The sequence below is a fragment of the Sardina pilchardus genome, chromosome 22 (assembly GCF_963854185.1).
Source record: "Sardina pilchardus chromosome 22, fSarPil1.1, whole genome shotgun sequence".
Classification (NCBI taxonomy): Eukaryota; Metazoa; Chordata; class Actinopteri; order Clupeiformes; family Clupeidae; genus Sardina; species Sardina pilchardus.
In genome coordinates, this window is record NC_085015.1 from 25,744,628 (window position 1) to 25,770,899 (window position 26,272).

General features: G+C 42.8%; 2 protein-coding genes across 6 annotated transcripts in view; both read right to left on the reverse strand.

Moving 5' to 3' along the window:
* Positions 1-22,479, reverse strand: part of LOC134069715 (dynein axonemal heavy chain 17-like) — a 39,522-nt gene extending 17,043 nt beyond the window's left edge. Inside the window, exons 1-57 of the mRNA XM_062525743.1 lie at positions 22,144-22,479; positions 21,698-21,861; positions 21,410-21,629; positions 21,221-21,320; positions 21,046-21,131; positions 20,814-20,939; positions 20,541-20,693; positions 20,217-20,303; positions 19,954-20,121; positions 19,743-19,859; positions 19,329-19,597; positions 18,804-18,999; positions 18,562-18,708; positions 18,329-18,437; positions 18,096-18,199; positions 17,855-17,995; positions 17,490-17,633; positions 17,208-17,393; positions 16,597-16,851; positions 16,321-16,490; positions 16,019-16,241; positions 15,753-15,869; positions 15,582-15,668; positions 14,835-14,987; positions 14,482-14,730; positions 14,209-14,331; positions 13,735-14,082; positions 13,554-13,645; positions 13,338-13,464; positions 13,095-13,247; positions 12,875-13,000; positions 12,555-12,662; positions 12,326-12,457; positions 11,888-12,048; positions 11,580-11,736; positions 11,350-11,454; positions 11,092-11,249; positions 10,768-10,906; positions 10,277-10,504; positions 9,608-9,745; positions 9,298-9,430; positions 9,063-9,190; positions 8,828-8,976; positions 8,291-8,573; positions 7,936-8,109; positions 7,021-7,228; positions 6,738-6,903; positions 6,508-6,610; positions 6,192-6,339; positions 5,999-6,090; positions 5,709-5,870; positions 5,420-5,584; positions 4,212-4,403; positions 2,870-3,136; positions 2,309-2,470; positions 1,900-2,133; positions 101-265 (exon numbers count right to left, since the gene is read on the reverse strand). Of these exons, the coding sequence (XP_062381727.1) occupies positions 101-265; positions 1,900-2,133; positions 2,309-2,470; positions 2,870-3,136; positions 4,212-4,403; positions 5,420-5,584; positions 5,709-5,870; positions 5,999-6,090; positions 6,192-6,339; positions 6,508-6,610; positions 6,738-6,903; positions 7,021-7,228; positions 7,936-8,109; positions 8,291-8,573; positions 8,828-8,976; positions 9,063-9,190; positions 9,298-9,430; positions 9,608-9,745; positions 10,277-10,504; positions 10,768-10,906; positions 11,092-11,249; positions 11,350-11,454; positions 11,580-11,736; positions 11,888-12,048; positions 12,326-12,457; positions 12,555-12,662; positions 12,875-13,000; positions 13,095-13,247; positions 13,338-13,464; positions 13,554-13,645; positions 13,735-14,082; positions 14,209-14,331; positions 14,482-14,730; positions 14,835-14,987; positions 15,582-15,668; positions 15,753-15,869; positions 16,019-16,241; positions 16,321-16,490; positions 16,597-16,851; positions 17,208-17,393; positions 17,490-17,633; positions 17,855-17,995; positions 18,096-18,199; positions 18,329-18,437; positions 18,562-18,708; positions 18,804-18,999; positions 19,329-19,597; positions 19,743-19,859; positions 19,954-20,121; positions 20,217-20,303; positions 20,541-20,693; positions 20,814-20,939; positions 21,046-21,131; positions 21,221-21,320; positions 21,410-21,629; positions 21,698-21,861; positions 22,144-22,479 (9,333 nt within the window). The remainder of the gene's footprint in view (positions 1-100; positions 266-1,899; positions 2,134-2,308; positions 2,471-2,869; positions 3,137-4,211; positions 4,404-5,419; positions 5,585-5,708; positions 5,871-5,998; positions 6,091-6,191; positions 6,340-6,507; positions 6,611-6,737; positions 6,904-7,020; positions 7,229-7,935; positions 8,110-8,290; positions 8,574-8,827; positions 8,977-9,062; positions 9,191-9,297; positions 9,431-9,607; positions 9,746-10,276; positions 10,505-10,767; positions 10,907-11,091; positions 11,250-11,349; positions 11,455-11,579; positions 11,737-11,887; positions 12,049-12,325; positions 12,458-12,554; positions 12,663-12,874; positions 13,001-13,094; positions 13,248-13,337; positions 13,465-13,553; positions 13,646-13,734; positions 14,083-14,208; positions 14,332-14,481; positions 14,731-14,834; positions 14,988-15,581; positions 15,669-15,752; positions 15,870-16,018; positions 16,242-16,320; positions 16,491-16,596; positions 16,852-17,207; positions 17,394-17,489; positions 17,634-17,854; positions 17,996-18,095; positions 18,200-18,328; positions 18,438-18,561; positions 18,709-18,803; positions 19,000-19,328; positions 19,598-19,742; positions 19,860-19,953; positions 20,122-20,216; positions 20,304-20,540; positions 20,694-20,813; positions 20,940-21,045; positions 21,132-21,220; positions 21,321-21,409; positions 21,630-21,697; positions 21,862-22,143) is intronic.
* A 797-nt stretch (positions 22,480-23,276) lies between these two features.
* Positions 23,277-26,272, reverse strand: part of cyth1b (cytohesin 1b) — a 75,710-nt gene continuing 72,714 nt past the window's right edge. For 4 of the 5 annotated variants that reach the window (XM_062526092.1, XM_062526090.1, XM_062526091.1 and 1 more), the window contains exons 10-13: positions 25,727-25,805; positions 25,550-25,621; positions 25,260-25,414; positions 23,277-25,002 (exon numbers count right to left, since the gene is read on the reverse strand). In XM_062526092.1, coding sequence (XP_062382076.1) covers positions 24,924-25,002; positions 25,260-25,414; positions 25,550-25,621; positions 25,727-25,805 — 385 coding nt within the window. In that variant the 3' untranslated portion in view covers positions 23,277-24,923. Of the gene's footprint in view, positions 25,003-25,259; positions 25,415-25,549; positions 25,622-25,726; positions 25,806-25,849 lie in introns of those variants that run through there. The other variant, XM_062526093.1, reaches the window with a different exon arrangement.

Genomic DNA, 26,272 nt, shown 5'->3' on the forward strand with positions numbered 1-26,272 from the left:
TAGCAGTGACGATGTGAAACATTGCTACTCAATAGCAACACACAAAGTGCTTTACATCATTTATTTCTTGTGAGAGAAACATGTCGAGGAGCATGCTTACCTTAGCGATGACCTGCACTTTCAACTCCTCCTCATTTGCAATGGCCGCCTCTTTGGAGACCTTCTCCGTCTCCACGCCGACCACCTTGATCAGCTTGTCAGCGTCTTCGTTCTTCTGCTTCAGTTCCACCTCCTGCACTGCCAGCTTGGCCTTCAGGTCATCCACCTGTCACCAGAGCACAGAGCACCACAGCATGAGAGTCTACCTGCATAGTCTATTATGGTGATCAGGGTTCAAGAACAATCTCAAATCTGGATTCAACTGATTTACTGCATTTGAATAATGATAATAAACAAAACTATTTCACTGAACCAAAGGAAAGACTAAAGGCGTATTCACACCTGCATTGTTTAGTTCGATTAAAACGAACTCAAGTTCGTTTTTTGCTTGGTTCGGACCTTTTTGACTGGTGTGAATACAATCACTCGAACTCTGGTGCGGACCAAACAAGCGGACCGAGACCCAGCTGAGGAGGTGGTCTCGGAGCGGTTCCTATCGAACCCTGGTGCGGTTCGTTTATGATGTGAAAACAGCCCGACCTCGATCCGACCCAGTTGCAGAAATCTACCTTTTTTGGATTTGACGAGCTCCCGTAGTTTTCGCGCATTATGGGATATGTAGGTTAGCTCAGTGAAACACAACAGCTGTACGCTGTAGGCTAACGTTTTTTTTTTGGCAATGATTTTGCATCTCCTACCTGTTCCGTCTTCCGTATAGGCCTGCTGTTAGTTTGGCATGTTGGACAGTGATAGATAGATAGATAGATAGATACTTTATTGATCCCCAAGGGGAAATTCAAGGTCCCAGCAGCTTAAGACACCACACACAACATACAGTACAATGTAAACAATGTAAACAGGAAAAATAAAAAGCAAATCAACAAATCAACATGACTAAAGGAGCAGTAAAATACTAGATAAGGTATGCATGAATGTACTGTGGATTGGTACTGTGATACTGTGATACTGTGATCCAGTCTGAGGTGTGTGTCAAGTTGGTAGTGCAAGTAAGTCCGACAGTGCAACAGTGCAAGATTAAATTCTAGTGACCAGCAATAAATATGTACAGTACAAAATGTAAGCATAGTAATAATAATAACAGTACTAGTATAAATATATGGACAATTAAAATGTGGACACACATGAGAGCTCTCCTTCTCAGCTGTTTTGCTGCACGTCTTCGTCATTGCAAAATTACGAGCATGATGTTGTTAAACTCATGTTGCATCAAACGGTCTTGACGCTCGAGCACTTCTGCAAAGCTGTAACTTTATAAACTATATTGTTAGGATAATAACGAGTACAGTAGGCTACGCAATGTTTCCAAATATTTACGTGGGACAACTTTGACTTTGGCTTCCTTATTCTTTACCCCGCCTACACGTTTACCGGCCAATGGTTGAACGACCTTAGCACATGTGTATTTGTTTATAAATTCTGGTCCGGTTGCAATTAATCACAGTGTGAAAGCGAACCGCGCTAAGAAAAAAAAAAGAAAAAAAATTGGTCCGGACCAAAGCAAGTGAACTAACGGACCTTCCTGGTGTGAATACGCCCTTAGAAACCATTTGTGTTGATTTTAGTGAAATCATGGAATAGAATGACAGATATTGTAGCGTGAGAACATTAGATATTGAAGATATTGATTAATATACATGGTAATGCAGATACTGTAATATGTAGTAAAGTATTTTCAGTGCTATATCATGAATTCACTCACATTCACATGAATATCATGTACCGTTCTAATAGTCTAGCGTTATGCTGTGATTCACATCATACTGCTCTGTGTATTCCTACCTGTGCAGATGTAGTCTGCAATTTGGTCAACCCGTTCTCCAGGCGCTCCATCTTGGAGAGCAGCTCCGCCCTCTTGATGCTGAGCAGGTGCTGGTAGAGCTTGATCTGCTCCAGGAAGGTCTTGGGGGTGGTGTAGTTGTAGCGGCGGTCAGACGTCAGGTAGGACTTGGACATCTCGTTCACTGTTATGTGAACGTAAGCCATGAACTGGCTCAGGGACTCTTTAATCTCCGGCTGAAACAATGGGAAACAGACTTCACTCATATAAACAAATGGACAAAAGTACACAAGCAGATCTACAGAACAAAAGGAAAAAATAAATAAAGGCGACATATTTCAAATCACTCGTTTAGTAAATTTAATTGATTCGACATGTTTGTTGGAGGGTTACTGAAGTAGATAGGCTCACCAGGATGCCCTCTGTCTCAGAGAGGAAGCGAGCACTGACAGACACCAGCGCCTCCTCTGGCCACTCCTGGAACCAGTCGATGGAGGTGCAGTTGACCACAGCTGGGAATTTTCTGGCACGCACCCTCAGACTGGAGCCCACCGGAGAGAAGCACAGAATCACCTGAGAGGGAGAGAGAGGAAGGGAGAGAAAGAGAGAGAGAGAGAGAGAGAGAGAGAGAGCGAGCTATAGCTATTGCTAATGTTGGAGATGGAATGCAAGGGCAGAAGGAATGCACTACCAACATCTGTGAGAATACTAGCATCTCTTTCTTTTCTGTATTTGTCATGTGCTTGTAGATAAATAAATAGATAAACACAATTATATTTGCCTGTATAAGATAAGATAAGATAATACTTACCTATTAATTTCCTAAAATCAGTGAGTAAAATCATATACTCACACTACACTACACTAATGTATTCATAAATAATCTTTGTCTCTATGGAGCAATGCTTTATCATTAAACTGACACATTTTACTATGTACTGTAATGTATGGTTGCACATGAAATGATCTCACCTTCAGCTGCTTTCTGACTCGGTCAATGAAGAACTTCCAGCAGTTCTCCCTGGTGTCGGGAATGCCGAAGTTCTTCACCTCGTTACGCATGGCCCCGATGATCTTCTCCACCTCGTCGTCCTGGAACAGGCCCGGGATCTCGCCTGAGGCCAGCAGATCGTTGATGAGCACCAGAAACTCCTCCTCGGCCACCTGAGAGTCCGTCATCAGGAACACGGTCCCGACGTTCTTCACGCCGGCCTTCATATACTGGGCATTGAGATCCAGCTGAGGCAGACACAAAATCATAACCAAGGTCAGATCAGGGGCTCTCCTGTCCAGGTATGAAGCAGCATACATACAGTAGACACCCAACATTAGAACAAATATTATCACAAGACTTCTCAACTGCAAGTACTTGAGCTGTGCAACTGTTTGAAAATCTACTTTTGGATACAAGGCAAACTTGTCTACTTGTCCATTAATTAGATCTGTAATTAGATTACTGTGGCAAAACTGTACCAGTCTTGAAGGAATACGCCACCCAAAAATGAAGCCAGTCTCGGTCACCCCCAGAGTTAGAACAGTGAAAAAAACCCGGTTAAAATCCGTCCGGGCATTGTCCTGCTATGGGAGCAGCGTTTTTAGCTTTAGCTTAGCACAGTTGCTGTAAATGAAGGGTGTCAGTTAGCACGTCCTTCAAAAAAAGTGACCGAGACATCTACATTTTTTTCTAAATATATCTTGGGAGCCCTGTGTTAAAAATGAGTACACATCATAATGCAAAATCAAACGAGGCTATTATCTGGGCAGATATTTACTTGGAACTATATTCGGCCTCATCACAGGCGAAGCACTGCCAGATAGGCACAAGGTTCTCATGCAGCAGCACTTGAATCCCATTCCGTGAAGTTCCAGTCGAAGTTAGGAGTTTTCAAGTGCTACGTGAGACTAGCGGTGCTTCACCTGTGATGAGGCTGAATATAGTTCCAAGTAAATATCTGCCCAGGTAATAGCCTCGTTCGATTTTGAATTATGATTTGCACTTGTTCTGAACACACGTCTCCCAAGATATATTTAGAAAAAAAATTAGATGTCTCGGTCACTTTTTTGGAGGACGTGCTAACTGACACCCTTCATTTACAGCAACTGTGCTAAGCTAAAGCTAAAAACGCTGCTCCCAAAGCAGGACAATGCCCGGACGGATTTTAACCGGGTTTTTTTCACTGTTGTAACTCTGGGGGTGACCGAGACTGGCTTAATTTCATTTTTGGGTGGCGTATTCCTTTAACTATAATTGATTTCTACAAAAACAGAACTGTGTACTGGGCTTGCGTAAAGAACGTTTCCGAGCGTGGGGTACCTTCAGGTCTGGGATGCCGTAGCCCTTTCTCAGGGTGATCTGGAACACCTCCAGGTTGCTGATGCTGGCTGCGAGCCGTGAGAGGGACTGCTTCCCGCTGCCTCCCACCCCCACCAGCAGAGCGTTGCCCCGTGGACTCTCCAGAATGCGGTTGATTCGGCAGATGTGGGACATGGCGTCCTCAAACAGGACCTGATACCAAACAAGAGGATTACTCACATCAAGAGCACAGAGTTTATACAAGAAGGCAACTACACTTTTACAATCACTACTTTTTCAATAATATTTATTGATATAATTTATTTATTTTTTATAATTTGTGACCCTGCAAGCCGAAAACAGTCGCTTTGGTAAAATTTACGAAATTAAGCTATTGTGCTGACATGAACGTCCATAAACTAAGCTTTCCAACGATATGTACAGTATATCGTCACAACATGCCAAAATCCCCTTTTTAAGCGGTGTGGACAACGGGAATGACTGCTAATGTGTTGAATCTTCACCGGGTTTAAGAGTCAAAACGTATCAAAAATTGCAGTGTTGATTTAACTAGCCTACTTCAAGATAAATGAATTAGGCTCATAAGTGTTTCAAACACACACAGTAGCCTACAGCGCCAATCTCTCAAATATACTTAGCATTGAATTTAAAGAAAAAGTAATGCCAGCTCTGCCTCTGTTTATCTATTTCACGATTTCTTACCGCCAAAGATTCTAAACTTCGAGCCTGCGCAAATCACAAACAATAACATTCCCACGAGTGGAGTGAAGATGGCTCTGTCTAAAGAAACGTCTAATTGGCAACGAGAATCGTTCAATTTACCCTCTGCAACAAGTACGTGACTTTCATGTTTATTGTGCAACGAATCCATCGCTGTAAAGAAGGAATATAAAGTCAAGAGGCAATTCTCTACAAACCACAGCTCCTTCTCATTCTCATGACGAGACACACGGGCCACAGGAAATTTGAAGCGGGCCACATCTGGCCCGCGGGCCGCTAGTTGAATAGGCCTGGTGTAGACTATATACACTCGAATTAAGCGAAAACGTGAAATTCAACATTTTAGTCCGAACGTTTGTTCATTGTGGATTTTCTCAATATAGCATCTAGACCAAAGCGACTGGTTTTGCCTTTCAGGGTCACATCTATAACATTATTCTAATTCAAATATGTGTGGATAAACAGTGAAGAATTAGGGTAATACTTGCCAGATTCATGACTGCATTCACTTCATTGTAGCTATCTAGGGCTTCCTCTAACAGCTTGTTCAAAGAACCCCAATTCTCAACCGGGTAATATTTGGGATCTCCGATTCCTTTTGCAAAATGGCAGTAGATGTTGGGCTTCTCAAAAAGATAACTTGCACTGATATCCTAAAAACAAAAAGGGCACATTTGTTTGCATTATTTTCATACATTTATTTTGTCTTTTTTATTTTTCTTCTCATTGCAAATTGCTGATGATTTTCAGAATGGATTCATGATGAGTAAACGGCACCTCAAAGCATTTTTTGCATGTCTTCTCTTGGAGTTTCTCAAACAGCTCCATATCCTTCTCCTCCGTCAGTTTGTCTCCATAGACACGGTTACACTCATGAAGCCAGATGCGCACCAGCTCAGGTGGGGTCTTTGCACATTCTGGACTGCAGAACAGCAGACCCTACACCAAACCACAACCATAGTCACACTCACCAGCTCTGGCAGAGTTGTCAATTCAGTCAAGTCAAGTAGACAGGTTATCTCAAACACTTGGGGTCTATAAATTACTGCCTTAGAGAAAGTGTTTACCTGGAAGATGTTGGAGAGGTCTCTTAGGTTGAATACATAATGGAATTTTACAGCAGTTGGCAGGAATGTTATGGACATGTCCTTGTGGAATACTGTTGAACAGAAAGATGATCAAATGGATTGCATAGAAATAATCAGGTTGATCTACTGTGTTATGAAACAAATTGGATGGATTCAATCGAGCTGTTCTCACCAAGAGCTGATGTGACAAGTGTCGGGCAAAACTTCTTGACTGCTGGGGCGAAGCCACACATGTCCAAGTGCTGGGAGAAAATGGCGTTGTAGATACTGTAGAGGGCATCCTGTCCAGGGAAGCTCACAGCAAACACAGCAAAGTGCCTCTGAAACAGAAAAACAAAAACACACCATATTAGACACACAGAAGGTCTATAGGTTAAAAACAGCTTTACATAATACTGTACATAAAAAGACTGAATAACAACAATGATGATCCTACAATTGTCTTCTTATTTGGAATACACAAGCGCTTTAAAAACATAGGTACAGACCTGGAGTCTTGGGTCAATTGTGAAGCTGCCTGCTGTGGGGTTCATGCAGGCGACATACTGGCAGTTGTGGATGTCCTTCAGCGTTAGCTTGTTTCTGTCATACCTTAAGACCGGAGGAAAAATACAAGGGTTCACAACCAGGTCAGCCACCAGATACCCCAAACATACAGCTAGTAGGGATGATTCAACCATGAATGTCTGTGTGAGAGTATCAGTGTGCAGCTGGGTACCAGTGTCCATGGTCCATATGCTGGCGGATGAGTGTGTGTGGAGCCACTGTGAAGTACTTGTCCACCTCAGGCATGTTCATATCATCAATGAAATAGATGAGTTTTTTGCTGCCAGGTGGACCATAGTTTCGGCCTGCTTTCTTCTCAAGGGGCTTCTCCAAGATTGCTTAGGACCAGGAAAACATTACCGAGTCATTTGATTTCCTATAATAAGTATACACACAACATTCTACAGTATGTGAAAAATGATAAGGTTACGGCTGACAGCCTTGGGTGTGTGTACCTTGCAGCATGCTGGAGGTGGTGTAGAAGTTGAAGGGGACGGACTGCACCACATACTGGTCAGTGCTCAGGCTGCGCAGCTTGTCTCCCATCAGCACAGACTTGCCGCTGCCAGCGTTGCCCACCAGCATGACGGGCCGCTTGTGGTCCATCAGCATGTCCATGAAGAAGCGGATGCGGATGGTCTCGGACGTGTGCACCAACGAGGCCTGTAGGGGGAGCAGATCACACAGTAGTCCTCTTGAGCTTCCAAAATCGCTCTGGACGCCCTGTAAAGGACGCCGTGGGAAGCTTGGAAGCTTTGGCCGCTGCTGGCCGCTCTGACGTAGTAGCATTCTATGTTCGTTGGCGTTGCTAGTCGTTTGGTCGCTGAACCGCGTCATAGCTCATTACCATAAAGTTAAACCACTTTCAACTTTCGCTAGTCGCTCAAGACGGCCAAAACGCGACGCCGACGGATTGGTCGCTGCTGGCAGCTGAGAGAAGCCAGCTTCCATTGAAAATGCACGACTTCCGGAATCTTTGGAAGCTCAAGTCGCCGGCGGTGTGAACGCACAGTTAAAGTGAAACTTAAAGGGAAACTTTGGCGATTTCATTACCGATTTCGCTTTCGCTTTTCGTTTTCGCTCGTTTTACGCTTGCAGATTTCTCTGCAGAGCTTCCCCTACAGCTTTGACGTGTATATTGTCCCGGTGGCACAAACTTATGTGTTTTTTTCCGCTCAGAGGCGCTAGGGGGAAGCGAGACAGCCGTCATTCAACATGAAATAAGTCAAATAACCATTCCAATGACTCCGAAGTTGATTAGTTGAGGCAAATTAAGTAAAAAAAAACTTGCATAGCTCACCTTTAATAAATGTAGTCATTCATTGGTTACCTTAATCAGAGAAATACAATGCACTGATCCACATGCTCACCTGAAGAGGGAGGTCGGGGTCCAGCTGGAAGGCGGGCACTTTGTCTGTCCAGGGGGCAAACTTCTTAGACTCCCTGTCGATGTAGTAGTCAAAGACTGTTCCATTGGAGGGGAACTTGATGGTCTTGAACTCATTCACCCACCATTTGCTAAACTCTACTCGGTAGTCAGTGAGCTGGAGGAGGAAGACAAACTTGAGCACAACAGCTATTCTCTCCTTCACAAAAATACATAAGGATGACTTCAAACACATTGAGCCTACAATGCATTATCAAAGTCGTCGGCACATCAGTGGTTCAAAACTCTTAACATCAAAGGAAACACTGTGTTTGATGTCTGGATGTCTGGTGTCAGACCTGGTCCTGGAACATGGCCGCTCCAAACGCCCACACACAGGCGAAGACAAAGTAGAGCTCGTAGAGCTCCTTGGGGGAGTCGGGAGGCGTGTTCTCCGGGGTCAGCAGGCACTCCATGAAGTAGAGCACATTCTGCACCATGGTGCCCTCGGGGATGGGCGTGATCTTCTTGAAGCCGAAGCGGAGCTTCTCCAGGCAGGCGGGCAGGTATTTGTCAAACAGGATGGAGAGGTTGGCCTTCTCCGACTGGACTTCACGGGTCTCTATCCAGCTGGTCACCACTCTGAGTAAAACAAAGTGAGGGTTTTCTTTAAATTGATAAGAGATGGCAATACTAAACCAGTTTTTTTCACCTGATGACTGCCCTGATATTCTGATAATTTCCTCAGTAAGTATAGGCACAGAAGAGGCCGTTCACATTTGCTAAATAATCTTTGGTGATTTGAAAGCTGATGTTAGGTGTGTGTGTGTGTGTGTGTGTGTGTGTGTGTGTATGTGTGTGTGTGTGTGTGTGGACACATGAAGAAGGAGGCTCACGGGTTCCATCCCAGGTCAGCGGGGTTGATGAAGAGGATCCCAGCTCGAGACACAGTGGCAGGTGTGGCAGTGCGCAGATCCTTGATCTCAAACACCAGTCGCATGGTAGGGTTCAATGGGATACGCTCATTACTGGCCAGCGTCAGCACCTAAGCACAGCACGCCAACAATAGTTATCAAGTTCACTGTGTCCTAAAACAACTCATTTAACTCCCCACTCAGCAACTCGACAAACCTTGTTGTCATCCATGACAGTGTTCAGGGATTCAATCCACATGGGGTCAATGTCACCATCCAAAACAATCCACTTGGGCCCATCGTGAGCAACGTTGGCCAAGTCCCTCATGACGCATGAAAACAGACCTGTTTGTAAAAAATCCCTGAATATCACTGCCCAGCATTCAGCAGTAATATGCGATCTAACATTAATGTTACAGAGTTCTGAAGGAGCAACCTGCTCATCAACCCACCGTCTTTCCACTCTCTGGTGGCAGGATTGATGACCCCAAAGAGTTCGTCGCAGGTCACGGCCTTAGGATCCAGATCTACCATGACAGCCTTTTTCTTCATATTCTGGTAAGTCTTATTCAGTGAGCGAAGCACCTGAGAGAAAGAATCACTGTCAACCTCACCAAAAAGATCAAGATTATGTTATTTTTCATATCTAGAAAAGGATTTGTTTTCTTGAGAGAAACATGAATATTGTGTTGCAATTACAATTACATAAATGGTGTTAGATGTTGTGCCTAAATGACAGCCAATAAGAACATGGTACAAGACCTTGCTCTTGCCAGTTCCGGCATTGCCGATGATGAACACGGAGTGCCTGACGGCCAGTAGCTCCTCCAGCTGCACCACCTTCAGAACAAAGCTGTCCTCCGCTTGGAGCTGCAGGTCCAGCACTGACTTCTTCACCAACTGGAGGCATAAGCAAACATGCATACTTTCAGGGCAACTGCAAATTGAGTCTCTTTCTCAGTGTGTACAAAGACACAAGATCATGTCTGGATCTTCAGGATTGTCTACAACAATCTAAGTGGACAGAGCATCTAGTAACTATTGGAAATGGTCAACTTAATGGGCTCTATGCACTAGCTTACTTGAAGTCGGCAAACCAGTTTCCTGTTCGGTGACATGGCTGTCAACAAGCACCTGAAGATGAGTGCTTTGGTTGTACCATAATGTAAGAAATACAATGTATGCCACTGTTAATGTCTGTAGGTGACTCTAAGGAGCATTGCTGTGGGCCGCTCTGCTCAGCTTCCAGTCTTTATAAAAGTGATTACAGCTTCCACATTTTCCCTTAAAATGCCAGCCTACATGCAGTGGCTACACAAAATAAGGAGGGAAGGATTATCAGTTAGCACGCGTTTTGGCGACTTCAAGTAAGCTAGTGCACAGAGCCCATAGTAACTAAAACAGAGGGGAAAACCATCTTTATATACTGACCCCCTCAAAGTCCAGGTCCCTTTTCCTTGGCACATCCAGAGCAGGGAACAGGTCCCCGATGAGCCCCATAAACACGGGCATGTCGTCCATCACGATCTTGGGGATGTTGAAGTCCCTGAGGGCTCTCATGAGCACCTGGTCCTCGGGCCTGCCTGGGTCTCCTCTCTTCAAAGAGCCAGCAACTACCAGCACAGATTTTATAGCACGCAGTCCCCAATCATAGTGATCCTGTCAGTGGACACACACACACACACACACACACACACACACACACACACACACACACACACACACACACACACACACACACACACACACACACACACACACACACACACACACACACACACACACACACACACACACACACACACACACACACACACAGTCACATATTTGGGTGAATTTGAATATGAGATAAGCATCAATTCCAGCCAAATGGTTCAAATGATACTTTAATGCTGTAGATGCTGTTGCTGACTGGTTAGTACCTGTTTGGAGAGCAGCTCTTTGCACAGACTGTACAGAGTGATGAACTTGCGGGCGAGAACTCTGGCATCTAGGAAACCCTCTGCCACCAACATGATCTCGCAAATCAGCTCAAAATCAGGCACCACCATAGCACAAGGCCTAGTTACACACACACACACACACACACGCACGCACGCACACAAAGAGCACATCCAAAATCATATCATGGCTGTACATCATCCCATTGTTTGCTACTCACGTCTGTATGTCAACCAACAGGCTGTTGTGGGGCACCAGCACAACCTACATGGCTCCATTCTGGAGTCTCTGGAATGTCCCTTTACCTGAACAAGGCTTTCAAGTTCTCTGGCAGCTCAGCTCTGCCAGCGTAGCCAGGGTTCATGGTGATGAAGGCTCCGACGGTTGGGATCAGTTTAATGTGCTCCCCTAGGAAATTGATCACCTGCTTCTTATCTCGAATACCATCCTGGACACACTTCACCTGAAATCAGACCATCGCAACAGGGCAGATGGCACATCCTTAGTGTCTGGTCTAAAAGGAACAGTGGATTTGTGCTGCAGTCCGTGAACAGTGGATGTACCTGCACTGCGATCACAGACAACACTTCCACGGAGATTCGGTTGAACTCATCAAAGCAGCCCCACGCTCCAGTCTGAGCCAGGCCCTTGTAGATGTTTCCGCAGGACTGCACAGAAAATGTCAGGTCAGCAAACACTGTTCTAGTCTTGCATGGCTACAATGAGAAGGTTCAGGTTCCCAAAGTGGACTGACATTACTGCCTTTATCAGCTTGGACGCTAGCATATGTTACCTTGTAGTCCATCTGTTCAGAACAATTGAATACATAGACCATGATGCCGAGGGCTCGTCCAAGATCTTTGGTGGTCTCAGTTTTGCCAGTTCCAGCAGGGCCAGCTGGGGCTCCACCCATGATAAGGTGCAAGGACTGAGTCAGAGTGATGTAACACCTGTAATACACCACACAATCCCACTATCACGTTCTCCTCCTCATCACTCTCTAAGTGCATGGTGCAAGTGCATGTCCCCCAGAACAATGCAAAGTCATTCATAAACAGCAGACACTGTATTGATTTCCTTTGTGCACAGGTGACACTGTACCTGTCTGTCAGAGGTGTGATGACCAGACGGGGAGTGTTGCCCAAGTACTCGTAAGAGTATCGGAATTGTGCATCGCAGATATTGGCAAAGACATGCTTCTTATCGTCATCCCAGCGGTGCCGCAGCTGGGACTGCCACATGAAGGCCTGAACGTTGTCAATCTGAGAGAGGGAGAGGAAGACAGGGTCACACATGTGCTGGATATTTGGAATTTAATAGCTGCTACTGAGCCTAGTTGAAAGCTCTGTTTGTTATCTAGTCATCTACAGTACCTTTTTGCGAATTATTCGGCTCATCATGAGCTAATGAATACCCTGACTCACTGAAACGGTCTTCACATTTTAAGACAAAAGATTAAACAACCTGGAACCAGTGACAGGCTGCATGGGGACACACTAAGATGCCTCTACCGTCCAACTGAATTTAAAAGACACCTGCCTTGGAAGTGATCAGCTTCCCGACCACATCACGAGCGTGGACATCAATTGTGCAAATGGTCATGATCTTCTGACGATCACCCGGAGTCAGCTCTCCGATAAGCAAGTTGATGAGGTTATTCAATTGACTGATCTGTGGGAAACCAGACACAGTCAATATACACTAGGTACTGTACAATACGTCCAAAAGAGCCCCACTGCACAACCACGCAAGGGAGGGGAGGACTTACCTGTTTTTTGAAATAATCTTTGATTGCATTCTCGTAGCCTTCCTCCAGTCTGGAAAAGGCAATCCCTACCTCTGTGGTCCACCAGATCTGAGTGGTGGCTAATGCAACCTATGCACAAACATGTAACGTTAAAGTACAAACAATCTGTTTACTTCATGACACTACATGCAACCAAATACATATATTGAGGATAAATGTGTTCGTTTTTTAAGTGTTATTATGTTAAGTCCCTATTCCCAGGCCAAGGTCTATCTGTTGTAGTTGTCTGTTAAAGCTATACAGAGAGTGTAAGCCTGCAATGATATAACACTGTCCAGAACCTGAGCAGGGTAGTCAAACAGCCACTGTTCTCTGGCCTTCTCCTCATACGTCTGCACTCCTTCCCCAAACTCTGCCCGCAATGTCTCCACCATGCGCTCTAGGACCCGGTTCAGCCACATCTCCACCTGGCCAGGAAAACAAAGAAGATCATGTTGAAACTTCAAAGACACACACACATTCACAGATTTGTGCTGAGACTGATTAGTGTTTACTGTTTACCTGACCGGAGCAGTCACATTCCCTGTCGAAGTCAACGTATTCATTGTCTTGACTGTACATTCCCAGGGCCTCCTTGATTGGGTTGCCTTGGTCATCCTTGTGGAACTTTAAATTGGCCAGACTATCAAAGAGCTTGGACAAGTGTTTGCTGACCTAAAAGCAACAAAAACATTACGAGAGTTAACATTCAAAATGTAATTTAATCACACTGTAAATTCAGACCTTTTTTTTTTAACTCTTTACCTCAACTGGGTCATTGCCATTTGACAAAATGTCCAAAAGATCAGCAGAAGATACAAAGTAGAACCTTGGAAAAGCCAGCCTTTTGGTTTCCAAATATTCAGCTAGAGCTTTCTCGCACATTGCCAGTCTGATGATGGAAATACACAAGATATTTGAAATTTTAACAACAAATGAGATCAAATTCAAATGAGAGCAAAGCAATGTGATCCAAGGTACCCTTTCTCTAAGTCCTCCAGCTTCTCTAGAAGACCCTTTCTGTTTGTGGACAGCACTACATTTGTTGTCTTGACAGCTTCTGCCATGATGTCCTTAGGTAAAAGTAATGATGGAAATGATGCTGTTAACAACAAACTCAAATCTGTATTATAACCCAAAATCAAATCAGTTGTGTCATTACCTTGAAGTCCAAGTCAATCTGTTCAAAGCGCTGGGAATCCTCAGGCAGCTGTTTACGAATGTCGTCTGACCCGATGAAGATGCTCTCCAGGTGGGTCCAGGTGCGCTGCACTTGGAACCAGATGGAGATGACGGAGTCGGCGGTGGAGAGCTTCCCCTGCCAGCCGGACACCTCCTCCAGGAAGTGGGCGATGTACTTGGAGGTCATGAGCGTCTGCAGCTGCACCTGGTTGTCCTCCAGCGTCTCCACCAGCTCTTCGTTGGGCTTGAGCAGCATGGTGCCCGTGCGGCCGTGGGGCTCGTGCTCAAACGCCATGGTGCTCCACGTCTTATCCAGCTCCCGCAACATCTACACAGCCAATCAGACACGAGCAGAAAACATTAAGGAACATGTTCTGACATTGTGGTGGTCTAATAATGATCCTACACACTGTATTTCCCCCACACCTCAAGTTGGAAGGGTGGATTAACTCACCTTTTCCATCGTGGACTCTTTGACAGCTTTGTCCACAATGCCACGCACTTCATCCTCAAACTCATGAAGGTTGAGCTGGAGTAAATCTTCAAAGGTAGTCTTCTCTGACATCTCAAACTTCACCTGAAAGCCATAACACAAGGACATATCAGCAGACAATCAGATCAACTTGTGGTAAAATGACTATAGACATTTAAAATAAGTAAACACAGCATAGAAAATACCAGATTCAGATGTGTGATGGTTTAAATCTGATTTTGTATTATGCAACACCTTGGTGGCCATCATGAGCTGAAGCCAGTGGCGATCTCTGATAGCTGGATTCTGCAGATCTCCAATAGCGCGCAGGGACGTCAACATGTTCTTCACCATGCTGTCTAGCCCACTGAAGGCATCCCAGGCCCTCATCTCTTTGTCCAGCCCTTTGATGTCTTTTGCATACTTTTTAGTTTCCATGTCCATGTCCTCCACATTGATGTCCTTCCACAGAGTAGTCTTCCAGTCATCCATGTTTCCTTTCACCTGGGGGAAACATTATTGAGATTTCATCATTACATCTTTCTACTGTATTTGTAACATCTCATTAGTTTCAACAAAGATGTGCAAATTCATCTGAAATTCCCTACCAACAAGACCATATCCCACAATTCCTTCTGTAAGATGATGTCTTTCCGGCAAGCCTTAAGCTGTTTGTAATCAGGGACATTAACTTCAAACAAGCTGGCTGATCGAGACAAGGCCTTCATCTCTGTTTCTAAAGCCACAATGGCCTCCTGAGTCTGAAAAAGAGCATAAACATGTTTTGAACAGTCCTAATCAGAAAGACCCACAGTGGGTACTCTCATTATTTCAGAGACCTTTTCTATGGTCACACATGGTACACTGTTATCTTGATAGTGTAATCTTTCAAATCATTTCAATTATTGTTACGTTCATAGAGTAAAAGACAGTTCACAGCAGTCTGACCCTAATCTAAATAGTCCAAAGCTGACTGTGTTTCTTTAAGAAATAACATTTCAATCAGAACGGCACACTGTTTGTGGCTATGCTCATATGGAACAAATTAAGCCTTCTTTCCTCTTTAACTAACTATAGGATACATATCATAATGTCACAATGCTTGATTACAGAATAATGTTAACTTTAAGATAATTAATGATTGGTGCTTATTTAACCACCAGTGTTCTATTTACTGTCAACTTTACCCAATCTCTCTGACAACAATAGATAGAATGTGCTAAGCCTAACCTAAACAAATCCCTCAAGTCCCTTTTCAATGTCCCGGTCCTGTTGTAAAGATCTGGCTGCTTGGATAAATATTTGGGCCTGGAGATAAATTCCTTTAAGCCCACAGCTGAGCCCAGCAGTATTACCTCATCCAGTGCTGCGTGTGGCTCTCCATAGGAGAAGAGGAAGAAAGGCTGCTGTCGGAACTTCTCCCGGAACTCATGTTGCTTAATCTGTGGGCACAAGTGAAATGTCTCATACCACAGCACTGATGTTCAATCTGCTCCAAACTGTTATTCTTTTCTCAAACTACAGACCTCAAACTGCTGACACTTCCTGCGAATGATGTTTACTTCATGTGCTTGCAGAGGAGCAACATTCTGCTTGACCTGTAGAGCAGACTTCTTCACATTGTTCCAGTGCTCTGGGAGGTCCTACGGAGGACAAATAAACACAGCAAGTTTGTTAAGCAAACAAAGAAATGATTCATTCGACAGACAATTTAAGCTGAAAACGATTAACTCAACACACAAAAGCAAACTCAAGACTCAAGAAAGCGATGGTGTTGTGTGTGTCTACTTGCCAGCAATTGAGTGTGGACTTCATCTGGCAGCTCCTCTCCATACTCCTTCAGGAACTCAATGGTCTCCTTCAGAGGGTCAAACATAGTGTCCGTGGCTGCCAGTCGATCCTTCACCTTCATCAGGTGTCCCATGACCCCCACCAGGCCTTCATAGTCTCCCTCCTCCACTGTCTTAGAGAGGCCACACTTCCTGTCCTTGATGAACAAGTCTAGGTCCTTTAGACTAAGACACACACCCAGTAAGGTTATACTCCTGTCCCACACATAATATTTCATAATACAAAGTTTGTGATCAACATTACCTATTGGTAACTCGGTCAATGAGGTACTGCTTGAACATCAGGCTCCATTTCTTGATTATGTTCAGGACAATATGCTTGAAAGGCCTGGTGTCAATCTGAAGCCATCGTTGCAACACTCTAGAGTTCTCAAGTGTGGTCACTTCCTTGTACAAGTTTTCATAGTTGTCAATCTACAGTTAATATGAGAAAAACAGGGATGCATCAAGATACTATTGAATAAATGAAGTAAGCTTCTATCATCTTGCTGTTCTTTTTTCTTTTTTCAGAGACCCCTACCTCCCCCTTGAACTCCTTGAGCGTAGGGGGGTTGGTGGGGACAGCCTCGTCTCCGTGAGCCTCGATGTCTTCTTGGGTGAGCACTTTACCATACAGCAGGAATTGTTCCATGAACTCCTCTCGGCTGTCCTGCCATAAATATGCGTACTTGTAGAGGCCTTCGCGGTAGTCCTGGGCCTCTTTCATGACTGCAAGAACCTGGTTCATAATCTCCTCACGTAAGTCAGTTAGCTCAGCCGACTCCTCCAGCTCCACCTACAGAGGGCATGTCATAAGTGACCCAACATTAGACAACATCAAAATGGAAGGGATGGCACAGCAGAAGAGAACAGGGAAATGTAACGCCAAATGTGAAATGTGCAATAGTGTCATTGTGCTTGTGTTATGGGTCATGCACAGACAGTGTGTGAGGCTCTTCACAGACTCTGGCAACTAATGTCAGAAGACTCTAAACTAATGGTGCCTAAATAGTTATCTGTGATATAATCATATTTTAAAGTGTGACTGTCAGGCTTGCAGATATCTTTTGCAACAGTATTTAAGAGACTCCATTTTATTTGATATAGAGTGAGCTAATAATTTTTCATTGGTTTTACAATTATTCCACTCACTTGGTATGTCATTGTATTAGTCAGGGACACACGCGAAACAAGATGAGCACACCCATAGACATCTTCAATCAGGTTCTCAACCACATCATAGAAACCATTAGCCACACCATAACCAAGAGATGGGTGGAAGTATGTGTCGTCATCGTCAAGTTCAAAACGTACTTCAAATAAAGGATGTTTACAAATCTACAAAACAGAGTCATTCAGTTAAGAAATAGCATACTGATACCAGAATCAACATGCACAAATATTACAAAAGATCCTACCGTGTGGAATTCTTACCTCAGCGTGCATATTATCAGAAAGGAATTCCAATGACACATGAACAGTACTGAAAAATCCATGTAAGACCATATCGTCAATATAGTCTATGTATTCTTTCCAAGATTCTGAGTCCTCATTTGCTCTGAACAGCTTCTTATTTTCCTGTTTCAGGAGTAATGCAGGCAATTTAGATTTTACGTCCAACATGTCAGCTATGCATATGCAGCAGTAGCCAGCTGGTACAATAGCTGGCCAGTATGTATGTTAGGCAGGCTAAACCTCCCTCTTGATGCCATACAGTACTAGTAGGACTTGCTCGATAGAACCCACAGGTTAGCATGCTCGCCTTCCAATCAAACATAAAATGTACAGGTGAACAATACCTCTGTCAGTGTGTGCAGCCTAACTCCAGATTCTTGGATGGCCTTGTACTTCTTCTTTAATGTAGCTTGCCGGCCATCCAGATCAAGCAGTGATTCTTTTTTATTGTCCTTTCTCTCAAACAGAGGAGAGTGTGACCAGTCCTTAAACCAAGCAAACAATAACAGATGAAGGATCAAGGATTTCCCTCTTAGTAGTTGTGATTGAGGATTTAGTTACATAAGTCCTCTGTCAGATACTTACATCCATAATCAAAAGCATAGTATTGACATTAGCTTTCGCCATACTGATCCTTGATTGGAAATCTTTCAAGGTGTCTCTCATTCTCTGAATATACTCCCACACACCTGTAGAGGAAACAGCATTACTAAGTTAATCCTTGCTCTAGAACAGCATAGCAATCACAATTGTAACCATATTGGGAAGGGATGGAAAGAGACATCTCATTAGCCAATATAGTATGTTGGTATGCCCACCATTACTATTCCAGCACAGCGTAGTTTCAGCCTGTGAGAGCTGCTCATCAATGCTATTCAGCTCGTTCTCTATAAGAGGAAACTCCACCGGTAACACTGTAGCTCTAACCTATGGAAAAAGTAATTTAACCATAAATTATCCTCTTCTTTCCCTGAGAGAATTGACATGTACGAATCTGAAAAGTGTGGAATCAACGTTAAACTGCAATGGAATATTGTACTGTATGTCTTACCTCATTGTACCAGAAGACAATGAGATCCAGGTTACTAACATACTTCCTGAAGGTTTCATGCTTTGCAAAAACATCAGCTGCACTTGGTGGGATATCTTTCTGTTCTTGGATAGTGAGGTATTTCACCTCTCGTAATACTGCAACAAGCTTTGAGTACAAGATGCAATTATGTAGAGATGTTAATCTTACTGTACACTTACTGTAAACATGGTATACCTGAATGAAAATGTAAATGCATTTACCTGTCTGTTAAAATTCACACTGAGAACATTTGTCTCCTTGTCTCGTAAAAGGAGGGCCTGGTCTAGATTGAACCTACAGTCTACGTCAACTCGGGAGGTCCAGTTTGTGTACACTCGTGTGCAATAGTCATTAAGAAGCTTCATCATCTCGTCATATTTTTGGAAAACAAGCCTGGCTTCATCAGTGTCCATGCACCTTAATGCAGAAAAATACAAAGCTAACATCAAACAAAAGAAAAGGTAGATACTCACACTTATCATAGTACTCTTTCCAGTTATGTAAGTATTCTTGGAATTAAGGTTAAGGCTAAGGTATACTTTATTGTCCCCAAACAAAAAATATGTCTGGTGCTCCAGTCGCTGTGTCACCTAACTTACAGTATTACTCAACATACAGTACATAACACACAATATAAACTATACATGTACTTCACTTCAAGACACTGCATCACACATTTCCCAACATACGCAATGGCAACACAGACATCTACATAACAGATTTTTATATTTTTGTATGGCACATACGAATGAGAGATTGCTTTGAAGCTTGTCATGGGAGTCTGTATTCTGTCTCGCAACTCTTGGGCCCACTTTAGCTGTCCTGCAATATGGGGCATGTTCTTTGAGATCGGAGGGATGCCTTTGTACATCTCTGCTGCAGACATCTGTGCATCAAACACCAGCTTGGTGATATCCAGCTCAGAGCTGAACATGTCCACCAGCTCTTTGTACTTGGAGGCAATTTGGGACTGAATTTGAGGCCTCTCCAAGATGAACCCAAACATGTCAAAGAGCTAAAAGGGGAGAGCGTAAATGTTGATATGAATTATCAGCAAACATTGCCACAACTTCAAGACTTACTGACATATTGATACAATCTATTAGTATAGTTGTTATAATTTAACAATGTCTTGCAATTTCTGCAGAAGAGTCACTGACCTTCACAGCAGACTCAGTGCATGAGCAGTCATCAAAAGCCTGGCACAGTATAGTTCCCAGACGTCTCTCTATGTCCACAATTCGTTCTTGGAAATCTTTATAGTCCTCGTCAAACATCTGCAGGAATCAACATGAGGTCATTGTCTTAATCAGTGACTGTGACGACAGCTGCGTAATAAATACATCATATAGCCGGCATTGTCAAATGTACCTTGTCATCGCTGTCAATTGCATCATATTTGCATTCAGCAAATATTTTCACAAGCTCAAGAAATTCCTCATAAATACCGAAGACCAGGTTTCCCATTGTACATCCTCTTACACCTTGAATGTCAACTTTTTCAAGTTTCAGAAGTTCAGTTGAGATAACATACACTTCCTACAAGACAGTGTAAATGATGCAAAGATCAGAAATCATTTCCCAAAAGTCTCTTCCTCTCAAGAGGTGCAGTTAAACAGAAAATGTAAGAATACCTCAATAGTCTTCAAGCGCTGTAAAAATGCATCAAGTCGTGTGAAGACAAGGTATGATGGAAATTCCCAGTGTTTAGCTGTCTGTTCCTGATGGTTATGAGATACAAAAACAGCACTCACAAACACGTTGAGAAACCATTTCACCTTTAAAATGTCACTAAAGGAAGTCGGCCATTTTTAAACTGTTTTCCCTGCATGGCTTGATTATAGGCAGATCAATATCATAATTATTTGGATTTCAGTGGACTAGTTGTGTGTGTGTCCCACCATTATTACATTAGAAACTTGGAAGCTCTCAAGCAAAACAAAAATAGTACTTACTACTGTGAAGTATTTGTCCATTTTAATCCTGCACTTGTCATAGCTCTCTCTGAGGGTTACCAAAACAACTATACTTGTTCTGATAGTCTCTAGTACTTCATCTATTTCTCCTTGCAAGCCTTTCATCACCTCCTCAGGACCCAAATAATTTCTGGTCTGCAACAATACAGGTGGTGTTTTATTATTATCATTATTTACTTTTTCAAAGACGAAAATATGTTAAATGTACAATAAGTGAAATATGCTATCAATGTCATAAACATGAAATACCCATACCATATCAATGAAGAGGTTGCAGATTTCCTGTAAGATAACGATGACTCTTGCTGGACGACTATAGTGCTGTGAATGTGCCCATATTAGACACACTGTGTGCATCACAGATTCAATGTAAGAGGGAAGCTAAAAAAAAACAAAGTCCAATATTGCTCAGTAGGAGATCACTGTTCAGTCACGTAAAAAAAAAAAAAAAAAAAAACACTTGAACTTCTATGATTCTACAATTTACCAAGGGATAATCCAACTGCTCAATTTCATCTAGTATTTTTTGGAGAGGCTTCAGGTACATGACAATGTCCTGCGCTTCTTTCAGGCCTGTGATGAAAAGATTTATCATTAATACTGAAAAAACATAAAACGTGTGGTGAAACACAGAAATTACAAATCTAAAGCAAAAATCTTACCCTCCTGGACGTCTACGTAGATTTTGTTAAGAGCAGGCCAGTACATGCTTCCAACATTCTCTACTATTTTTGCCATCTTGCATATCCTAGGATCCATTAGCTTGGGAAGAAAGATGTACAGTTATGTAATGTTTCTTCATACAGTCAACTTTTTCTCTCAGTAGCCCATATTAGCCAATTTCATTTTACCTGTTGGTGTATACATTCAAGATTTTTCAACCTGTTGTTCCAGAAATCAAATTCCACTTTGGGAAGAGGATTGAACCTATCCAATATCGGCTGGGCAGAATCTTTATTAAGTACATCTGATACTTGATGGGTCCAGTCTATTATCACTGTCTCAAATGTGTGCATTATCCTGCTATCCACTGTTGAAGAATACCTGGAAAGGGGAAGGGTGTCACTAAAACTCTGGGTCTGAACAACCTCCATATCAAAGGACAATATTAATGTGTGGGTTTGCCTCACTGGGAATACGCATCACAGTTTTCTGGCAATGGTAGAAATGTCCTTCCTTTGATCTGTCCTCCCACCACAAACACTTCATTTTTCAGCTTGTGTGCATGACGTGTTACATCTTCAGACACAACCTTGGGCCAACACCTTATGTTGTCTCTATTAGTATGTAGAGGGTAAACAACCTGTACACAATGGACAGATCTCAGTCATGACATTCAAAATATGACACCGGATAACATGCTTTAGGGCTCTTTCCTTTTCCATGTCCACTCAAGGATAGTTTACCGTCTAATGGCAATTTTAAGTGTTACCTAGGCCTATAAATATCACTACATTTGCTTTTAAATGTAAATTTTCGCCTAGTTACTGCAATCAGTCAAGCCATAACGTTAGCCTGAATTCAACAAATCGTTACATGTAACACTACTTAGCAAATTAATTCGATTGGGATGGGTTTAACTTACCTCCTCCATTACTCCAATTGTGGCTTCCACTGGCGAATTGGCTACATCTCCAATGAATATTTGTTTTAAGTTGTCTTTGGTTATTTTTACACTGTCATGCTTAACGAAATATATTGCCTTGTTTTTAATTGTCTGGGGAAATCCGAGATGAACTACAAGCTGCGAAGCTGCATTGAGACATATTACAAGTTCCTCGGCGTCGTTTTTTTCTAAGAAAGTGGTAACTGCAGTTTGATTCTCCTCTGCACCCATGAACTTTTGCCATTTGTCAGGCTTCAATTTTAAGGTCTTAAGTGTATTTTGCTGTAAAAAATCAACTCGCTGATCTCCCTCCATAATTGTGTGAACTTATTTGCACACACAACTTTGAGCTAAGTTAACATTTGGCTATCAAATAGTTCAATCGCTAGCTGAAAGAAGCGGTAGCTGCTAAGCATGAAATTAACCTTTAAACTAGCATTAGCTAATGTTAATGTTAGCCACCTATCTGTATCTCATTTAAATGTTGAGCCTGTGGGCTTAGAGTGTGCCCATTAAAAAGTCTTCGCCAACATGGCTTTAATTCCCTACCAACTGTAACGTAAATAACAGTGAGGGAAAAATAACAAGAAGAGAAATAGCTTGCTATGATAATAAAAAAGCTATCTGCCAACAGCTTCTAACGACGGAGACGACCTTTCCTTTGCAACTGAAGATTTTCAAACACGTTTCTCCTCGAGCTCAGAATGTTTTGTAGCTAGAATTCTCCAGTTTCCACTTGTGTCTGGAATGGATACTTTGTAGGCCTACTCTGCCAGATTGACAATTTGAAAAGAGGATTTGGTAGAAAGCGTAAATATTTACTAATATAAATGTATATTTTATTTGAATATGACTAGTATTTATCGTAACTCCAATGTAAAAGTAGGATATATAGTTTAAATTCTTTCCTGTTGAATGAACACTACAAACTTAACCCACCCTTATCAATGATAAACACATGCATTGAGCAGGCTTCTTAGGAGTTGGGTTTAAAAAATAAATAAATAAAAGAATACCTAATCGTAATAGCTAATCATCATTGAAGGCAGTTTTTTTAAAACCTGTTTAATTCAATAACTGTACAGATCACTGAAAGGAACATACGAAGACCATTTCAAAGCACTTGCCATGTTATTTATTGTTTGTCAGCGCAGGGGTATGTGACATTGGTGAAAAAAGCTATGTTAACAAAACAAATAAAACTGGCACCCAACATCATAAATGTTCACACAAACATATTTTAAAATAAACGATTAAACTATACATGTAAGTATATACATCATTTTGATAAATAAACTACTTAAATTTGATAGTTTTGCTTTCTAAATTACCAGCATATTTAAATAAGAAAGAAACACACATATGGCTTATAAAACAGACAAAAAAAATGCTCATGTACATGGCTTTCACTCTAATGCCACTCTGGAAACAAGAGGACTGCAAACAGAAATACAACCAAATGAGAACTCAAATTCAAATGATGGAAGTGTAGTAGTAATAGGAGCATGTAAGCTACTGTCATTCATCATGAAAATTGAGGTTTTAGAAATGACAATAGATCCTTTCTGCAGTATGAACAGTAACAGTAAATCTCTATTTTCCTTTTCAGTGAGTTATATTTGGAAGAAAAAGAGGAAACGAGTCAGATGTGTCAGCAAGGGTAGCACAAAGTGCAATAACAGCTGCACTTGTAGGGATCACAGCTATATTCTGTGTGTATGTGTGTGGCCTGCATACAGACAAGCCGCAAAGAATTTACAGTTAAAGTATACAGTATCCTTCACACCCACAGCATAGCCACCTAGCAGACACAGTACAGTACGTGGGTGGGTGGGTGAGGGTTCAGCTCAGTCTCCACTTGTGTGCAACAGATCATGTGTTGTGTTGTTATGCTCACTTGAGCCTGGGATTAAACAGTCTGAGATATGATTGCTGTGGCAAAAGGGGAAATGGGCATATTTCACAAAAAGCATACTTAAAAGTGAGCATGGATCAAAGAAAAGCAATGTGTAAAAAAAAAAAACTTTGGCAGAGATGACATTTTCATTCTTTTTTTACAATTCACTACAACACAAAACATTATACCACATAACAGTCATAGTCCAGCTGTTAAGCATGAGCGTGAATATGAGGAATATCTACATAGCCTTACAGAAGTGGCATGACACCAAGAAAAAATGGTTAACCAAGGAGCTGATTAATTAATGTGACTACTCTCTACTTACGAGAACAACTAAGTGAGAAGTCCTCCCCTGACAGAGAATTGTGGTGTAAAAATAGGTGCACATATCCTTCCTTCGTCTATTAAAGCACAGGAGTTTTTTTCCACATCTGTAGCAAGTTTTAAAAAATCTTAAACAGGATGCCACATTCAGTCAGACCCGCTGAGTTGAGATGGTTTTGAGTGTGTATGTGCGTGTGTGTGTGTGTGTGTGTGTGTGTATGTGTGTGTTTGTGTGTGTATTCATTTGGTTGAATGTTTTTATCAGAGAAGAAGCTCTTTCCAGCCTTCCTCTCGTCGTCGGATGCTGAGCAAGAAAGCAAGGCAAAGTCCTGGAGAGAGTGCTGATGGGTGGAAAAGTTACAGAAGATCCTGAGCCAACTCCCAGCATTCCCTCTGTTCCATCTGCACATGGTCAGACACGCCACCAAGGACACCCAGTCCTCTGCACCCTTCCCGCTTCCTCCCTCACCCAAGCCCCAAGTTATAAGGTCCAGTGCCCAGTGTATGAGAAGCTGTGGTCATCCACACAGGAGTCCTACTGCCTCTTCATAGAGGACACCTTCTTCTTCCGCGCTGCCAGCATCTCATAGAAAGGGTCCCTACTGATTGCAGCTCTGCACAGGAAACAAATGGTGTAATTAGAGTCCAATTTAACATTACAAACTGAAGAAATTTAGAATTTTACAATAATATTCTTCCACAATTACCAGACAGAGTGTGAGTGTGTTTTTTTATTATTATTATTATTATTATTATTATTATTATTATCTAACTTTTTAATGAATTCTTTTTTTGGTGATACTGACAATTCTAAAGAGATGATCGATTTGCTTTTAGTAAAAAAAACCTCATATTCATAAGAGTGACTGACTTGATACTGTTGATCCACTCATCCTTCTCCTCAGTGGTGGGGGCTGAGATGCGGTAGAAGGTGTGATTGCCCTCCACTACACGTCCATCTGCCTCGGTCTTGCACGCCTTGATCACCTGGTCTTTATTGTCTGGGATGAACAGCTCAAAGCAATTCTGTTCGGATAGAAACAGCAACAACAATGGAAAGAGAGAGAGGGAGAGAGTTAGATTTCTCTGCCTCACCAATGCAATTATAACTGACAAAGACAAAGGAGTGGGACAATGACATACTAAACGAACAGGACTTACAGGCTTCTTGGAGTCGTCCACCTCCCTGATGCTGAGGTTCTCCAGGGGAATGATTCCTCGGGGCTCCTTGTCCTGATACACATCACAGGAAATGGGTGAAGAACACACAATATCGTCTATACACTCATAATGTCCATTAGTACACACAGTGGTGCCATTCAACTATGAACTACTCACAGTGGTGTACTCAAAGTAATAGAGGCAGTTATCGGTCAGGATGAACCATCTCCTCTTCCAAGTCTTCACACGGCCTCCTGTGGAACACAACTACATGTCAGCAGAGGCCACGGTCGTGATGAGGGTGTCTGGGGGGTGTGTTGGGGGGGAGGGGGGTGGGCAGCGGGAGAGGCAATGAGTCGCTGGAGACGGCGAGATGTTGGCAGGATGGAGGTTTGGAGCAAGAGCGATGGCCGAGCTTTCTAACACAGAAGCCGACGATGATGGTTCAGACAGGAACGCACACACCATGTTGGAAAGTACCCCGGGAGACTGCTGCTCAGAGACACACACACACACACACACACACACACACACAAAGATTCCCCCAGCCTGCTCGTACTTGTTACTCATAGAGGTTAACTGCCAGCTGGCCTCGAATGAGGCTAATGTTATTGCTTGTTACTGGTCAGGCAAGCTGACAGCCTGGGCTTACAGAACAAAGGAAGCATAGGGAGACAGATAGGCAAACAGACGGAGATGTCGGACAAACACTGGAAACCCCCC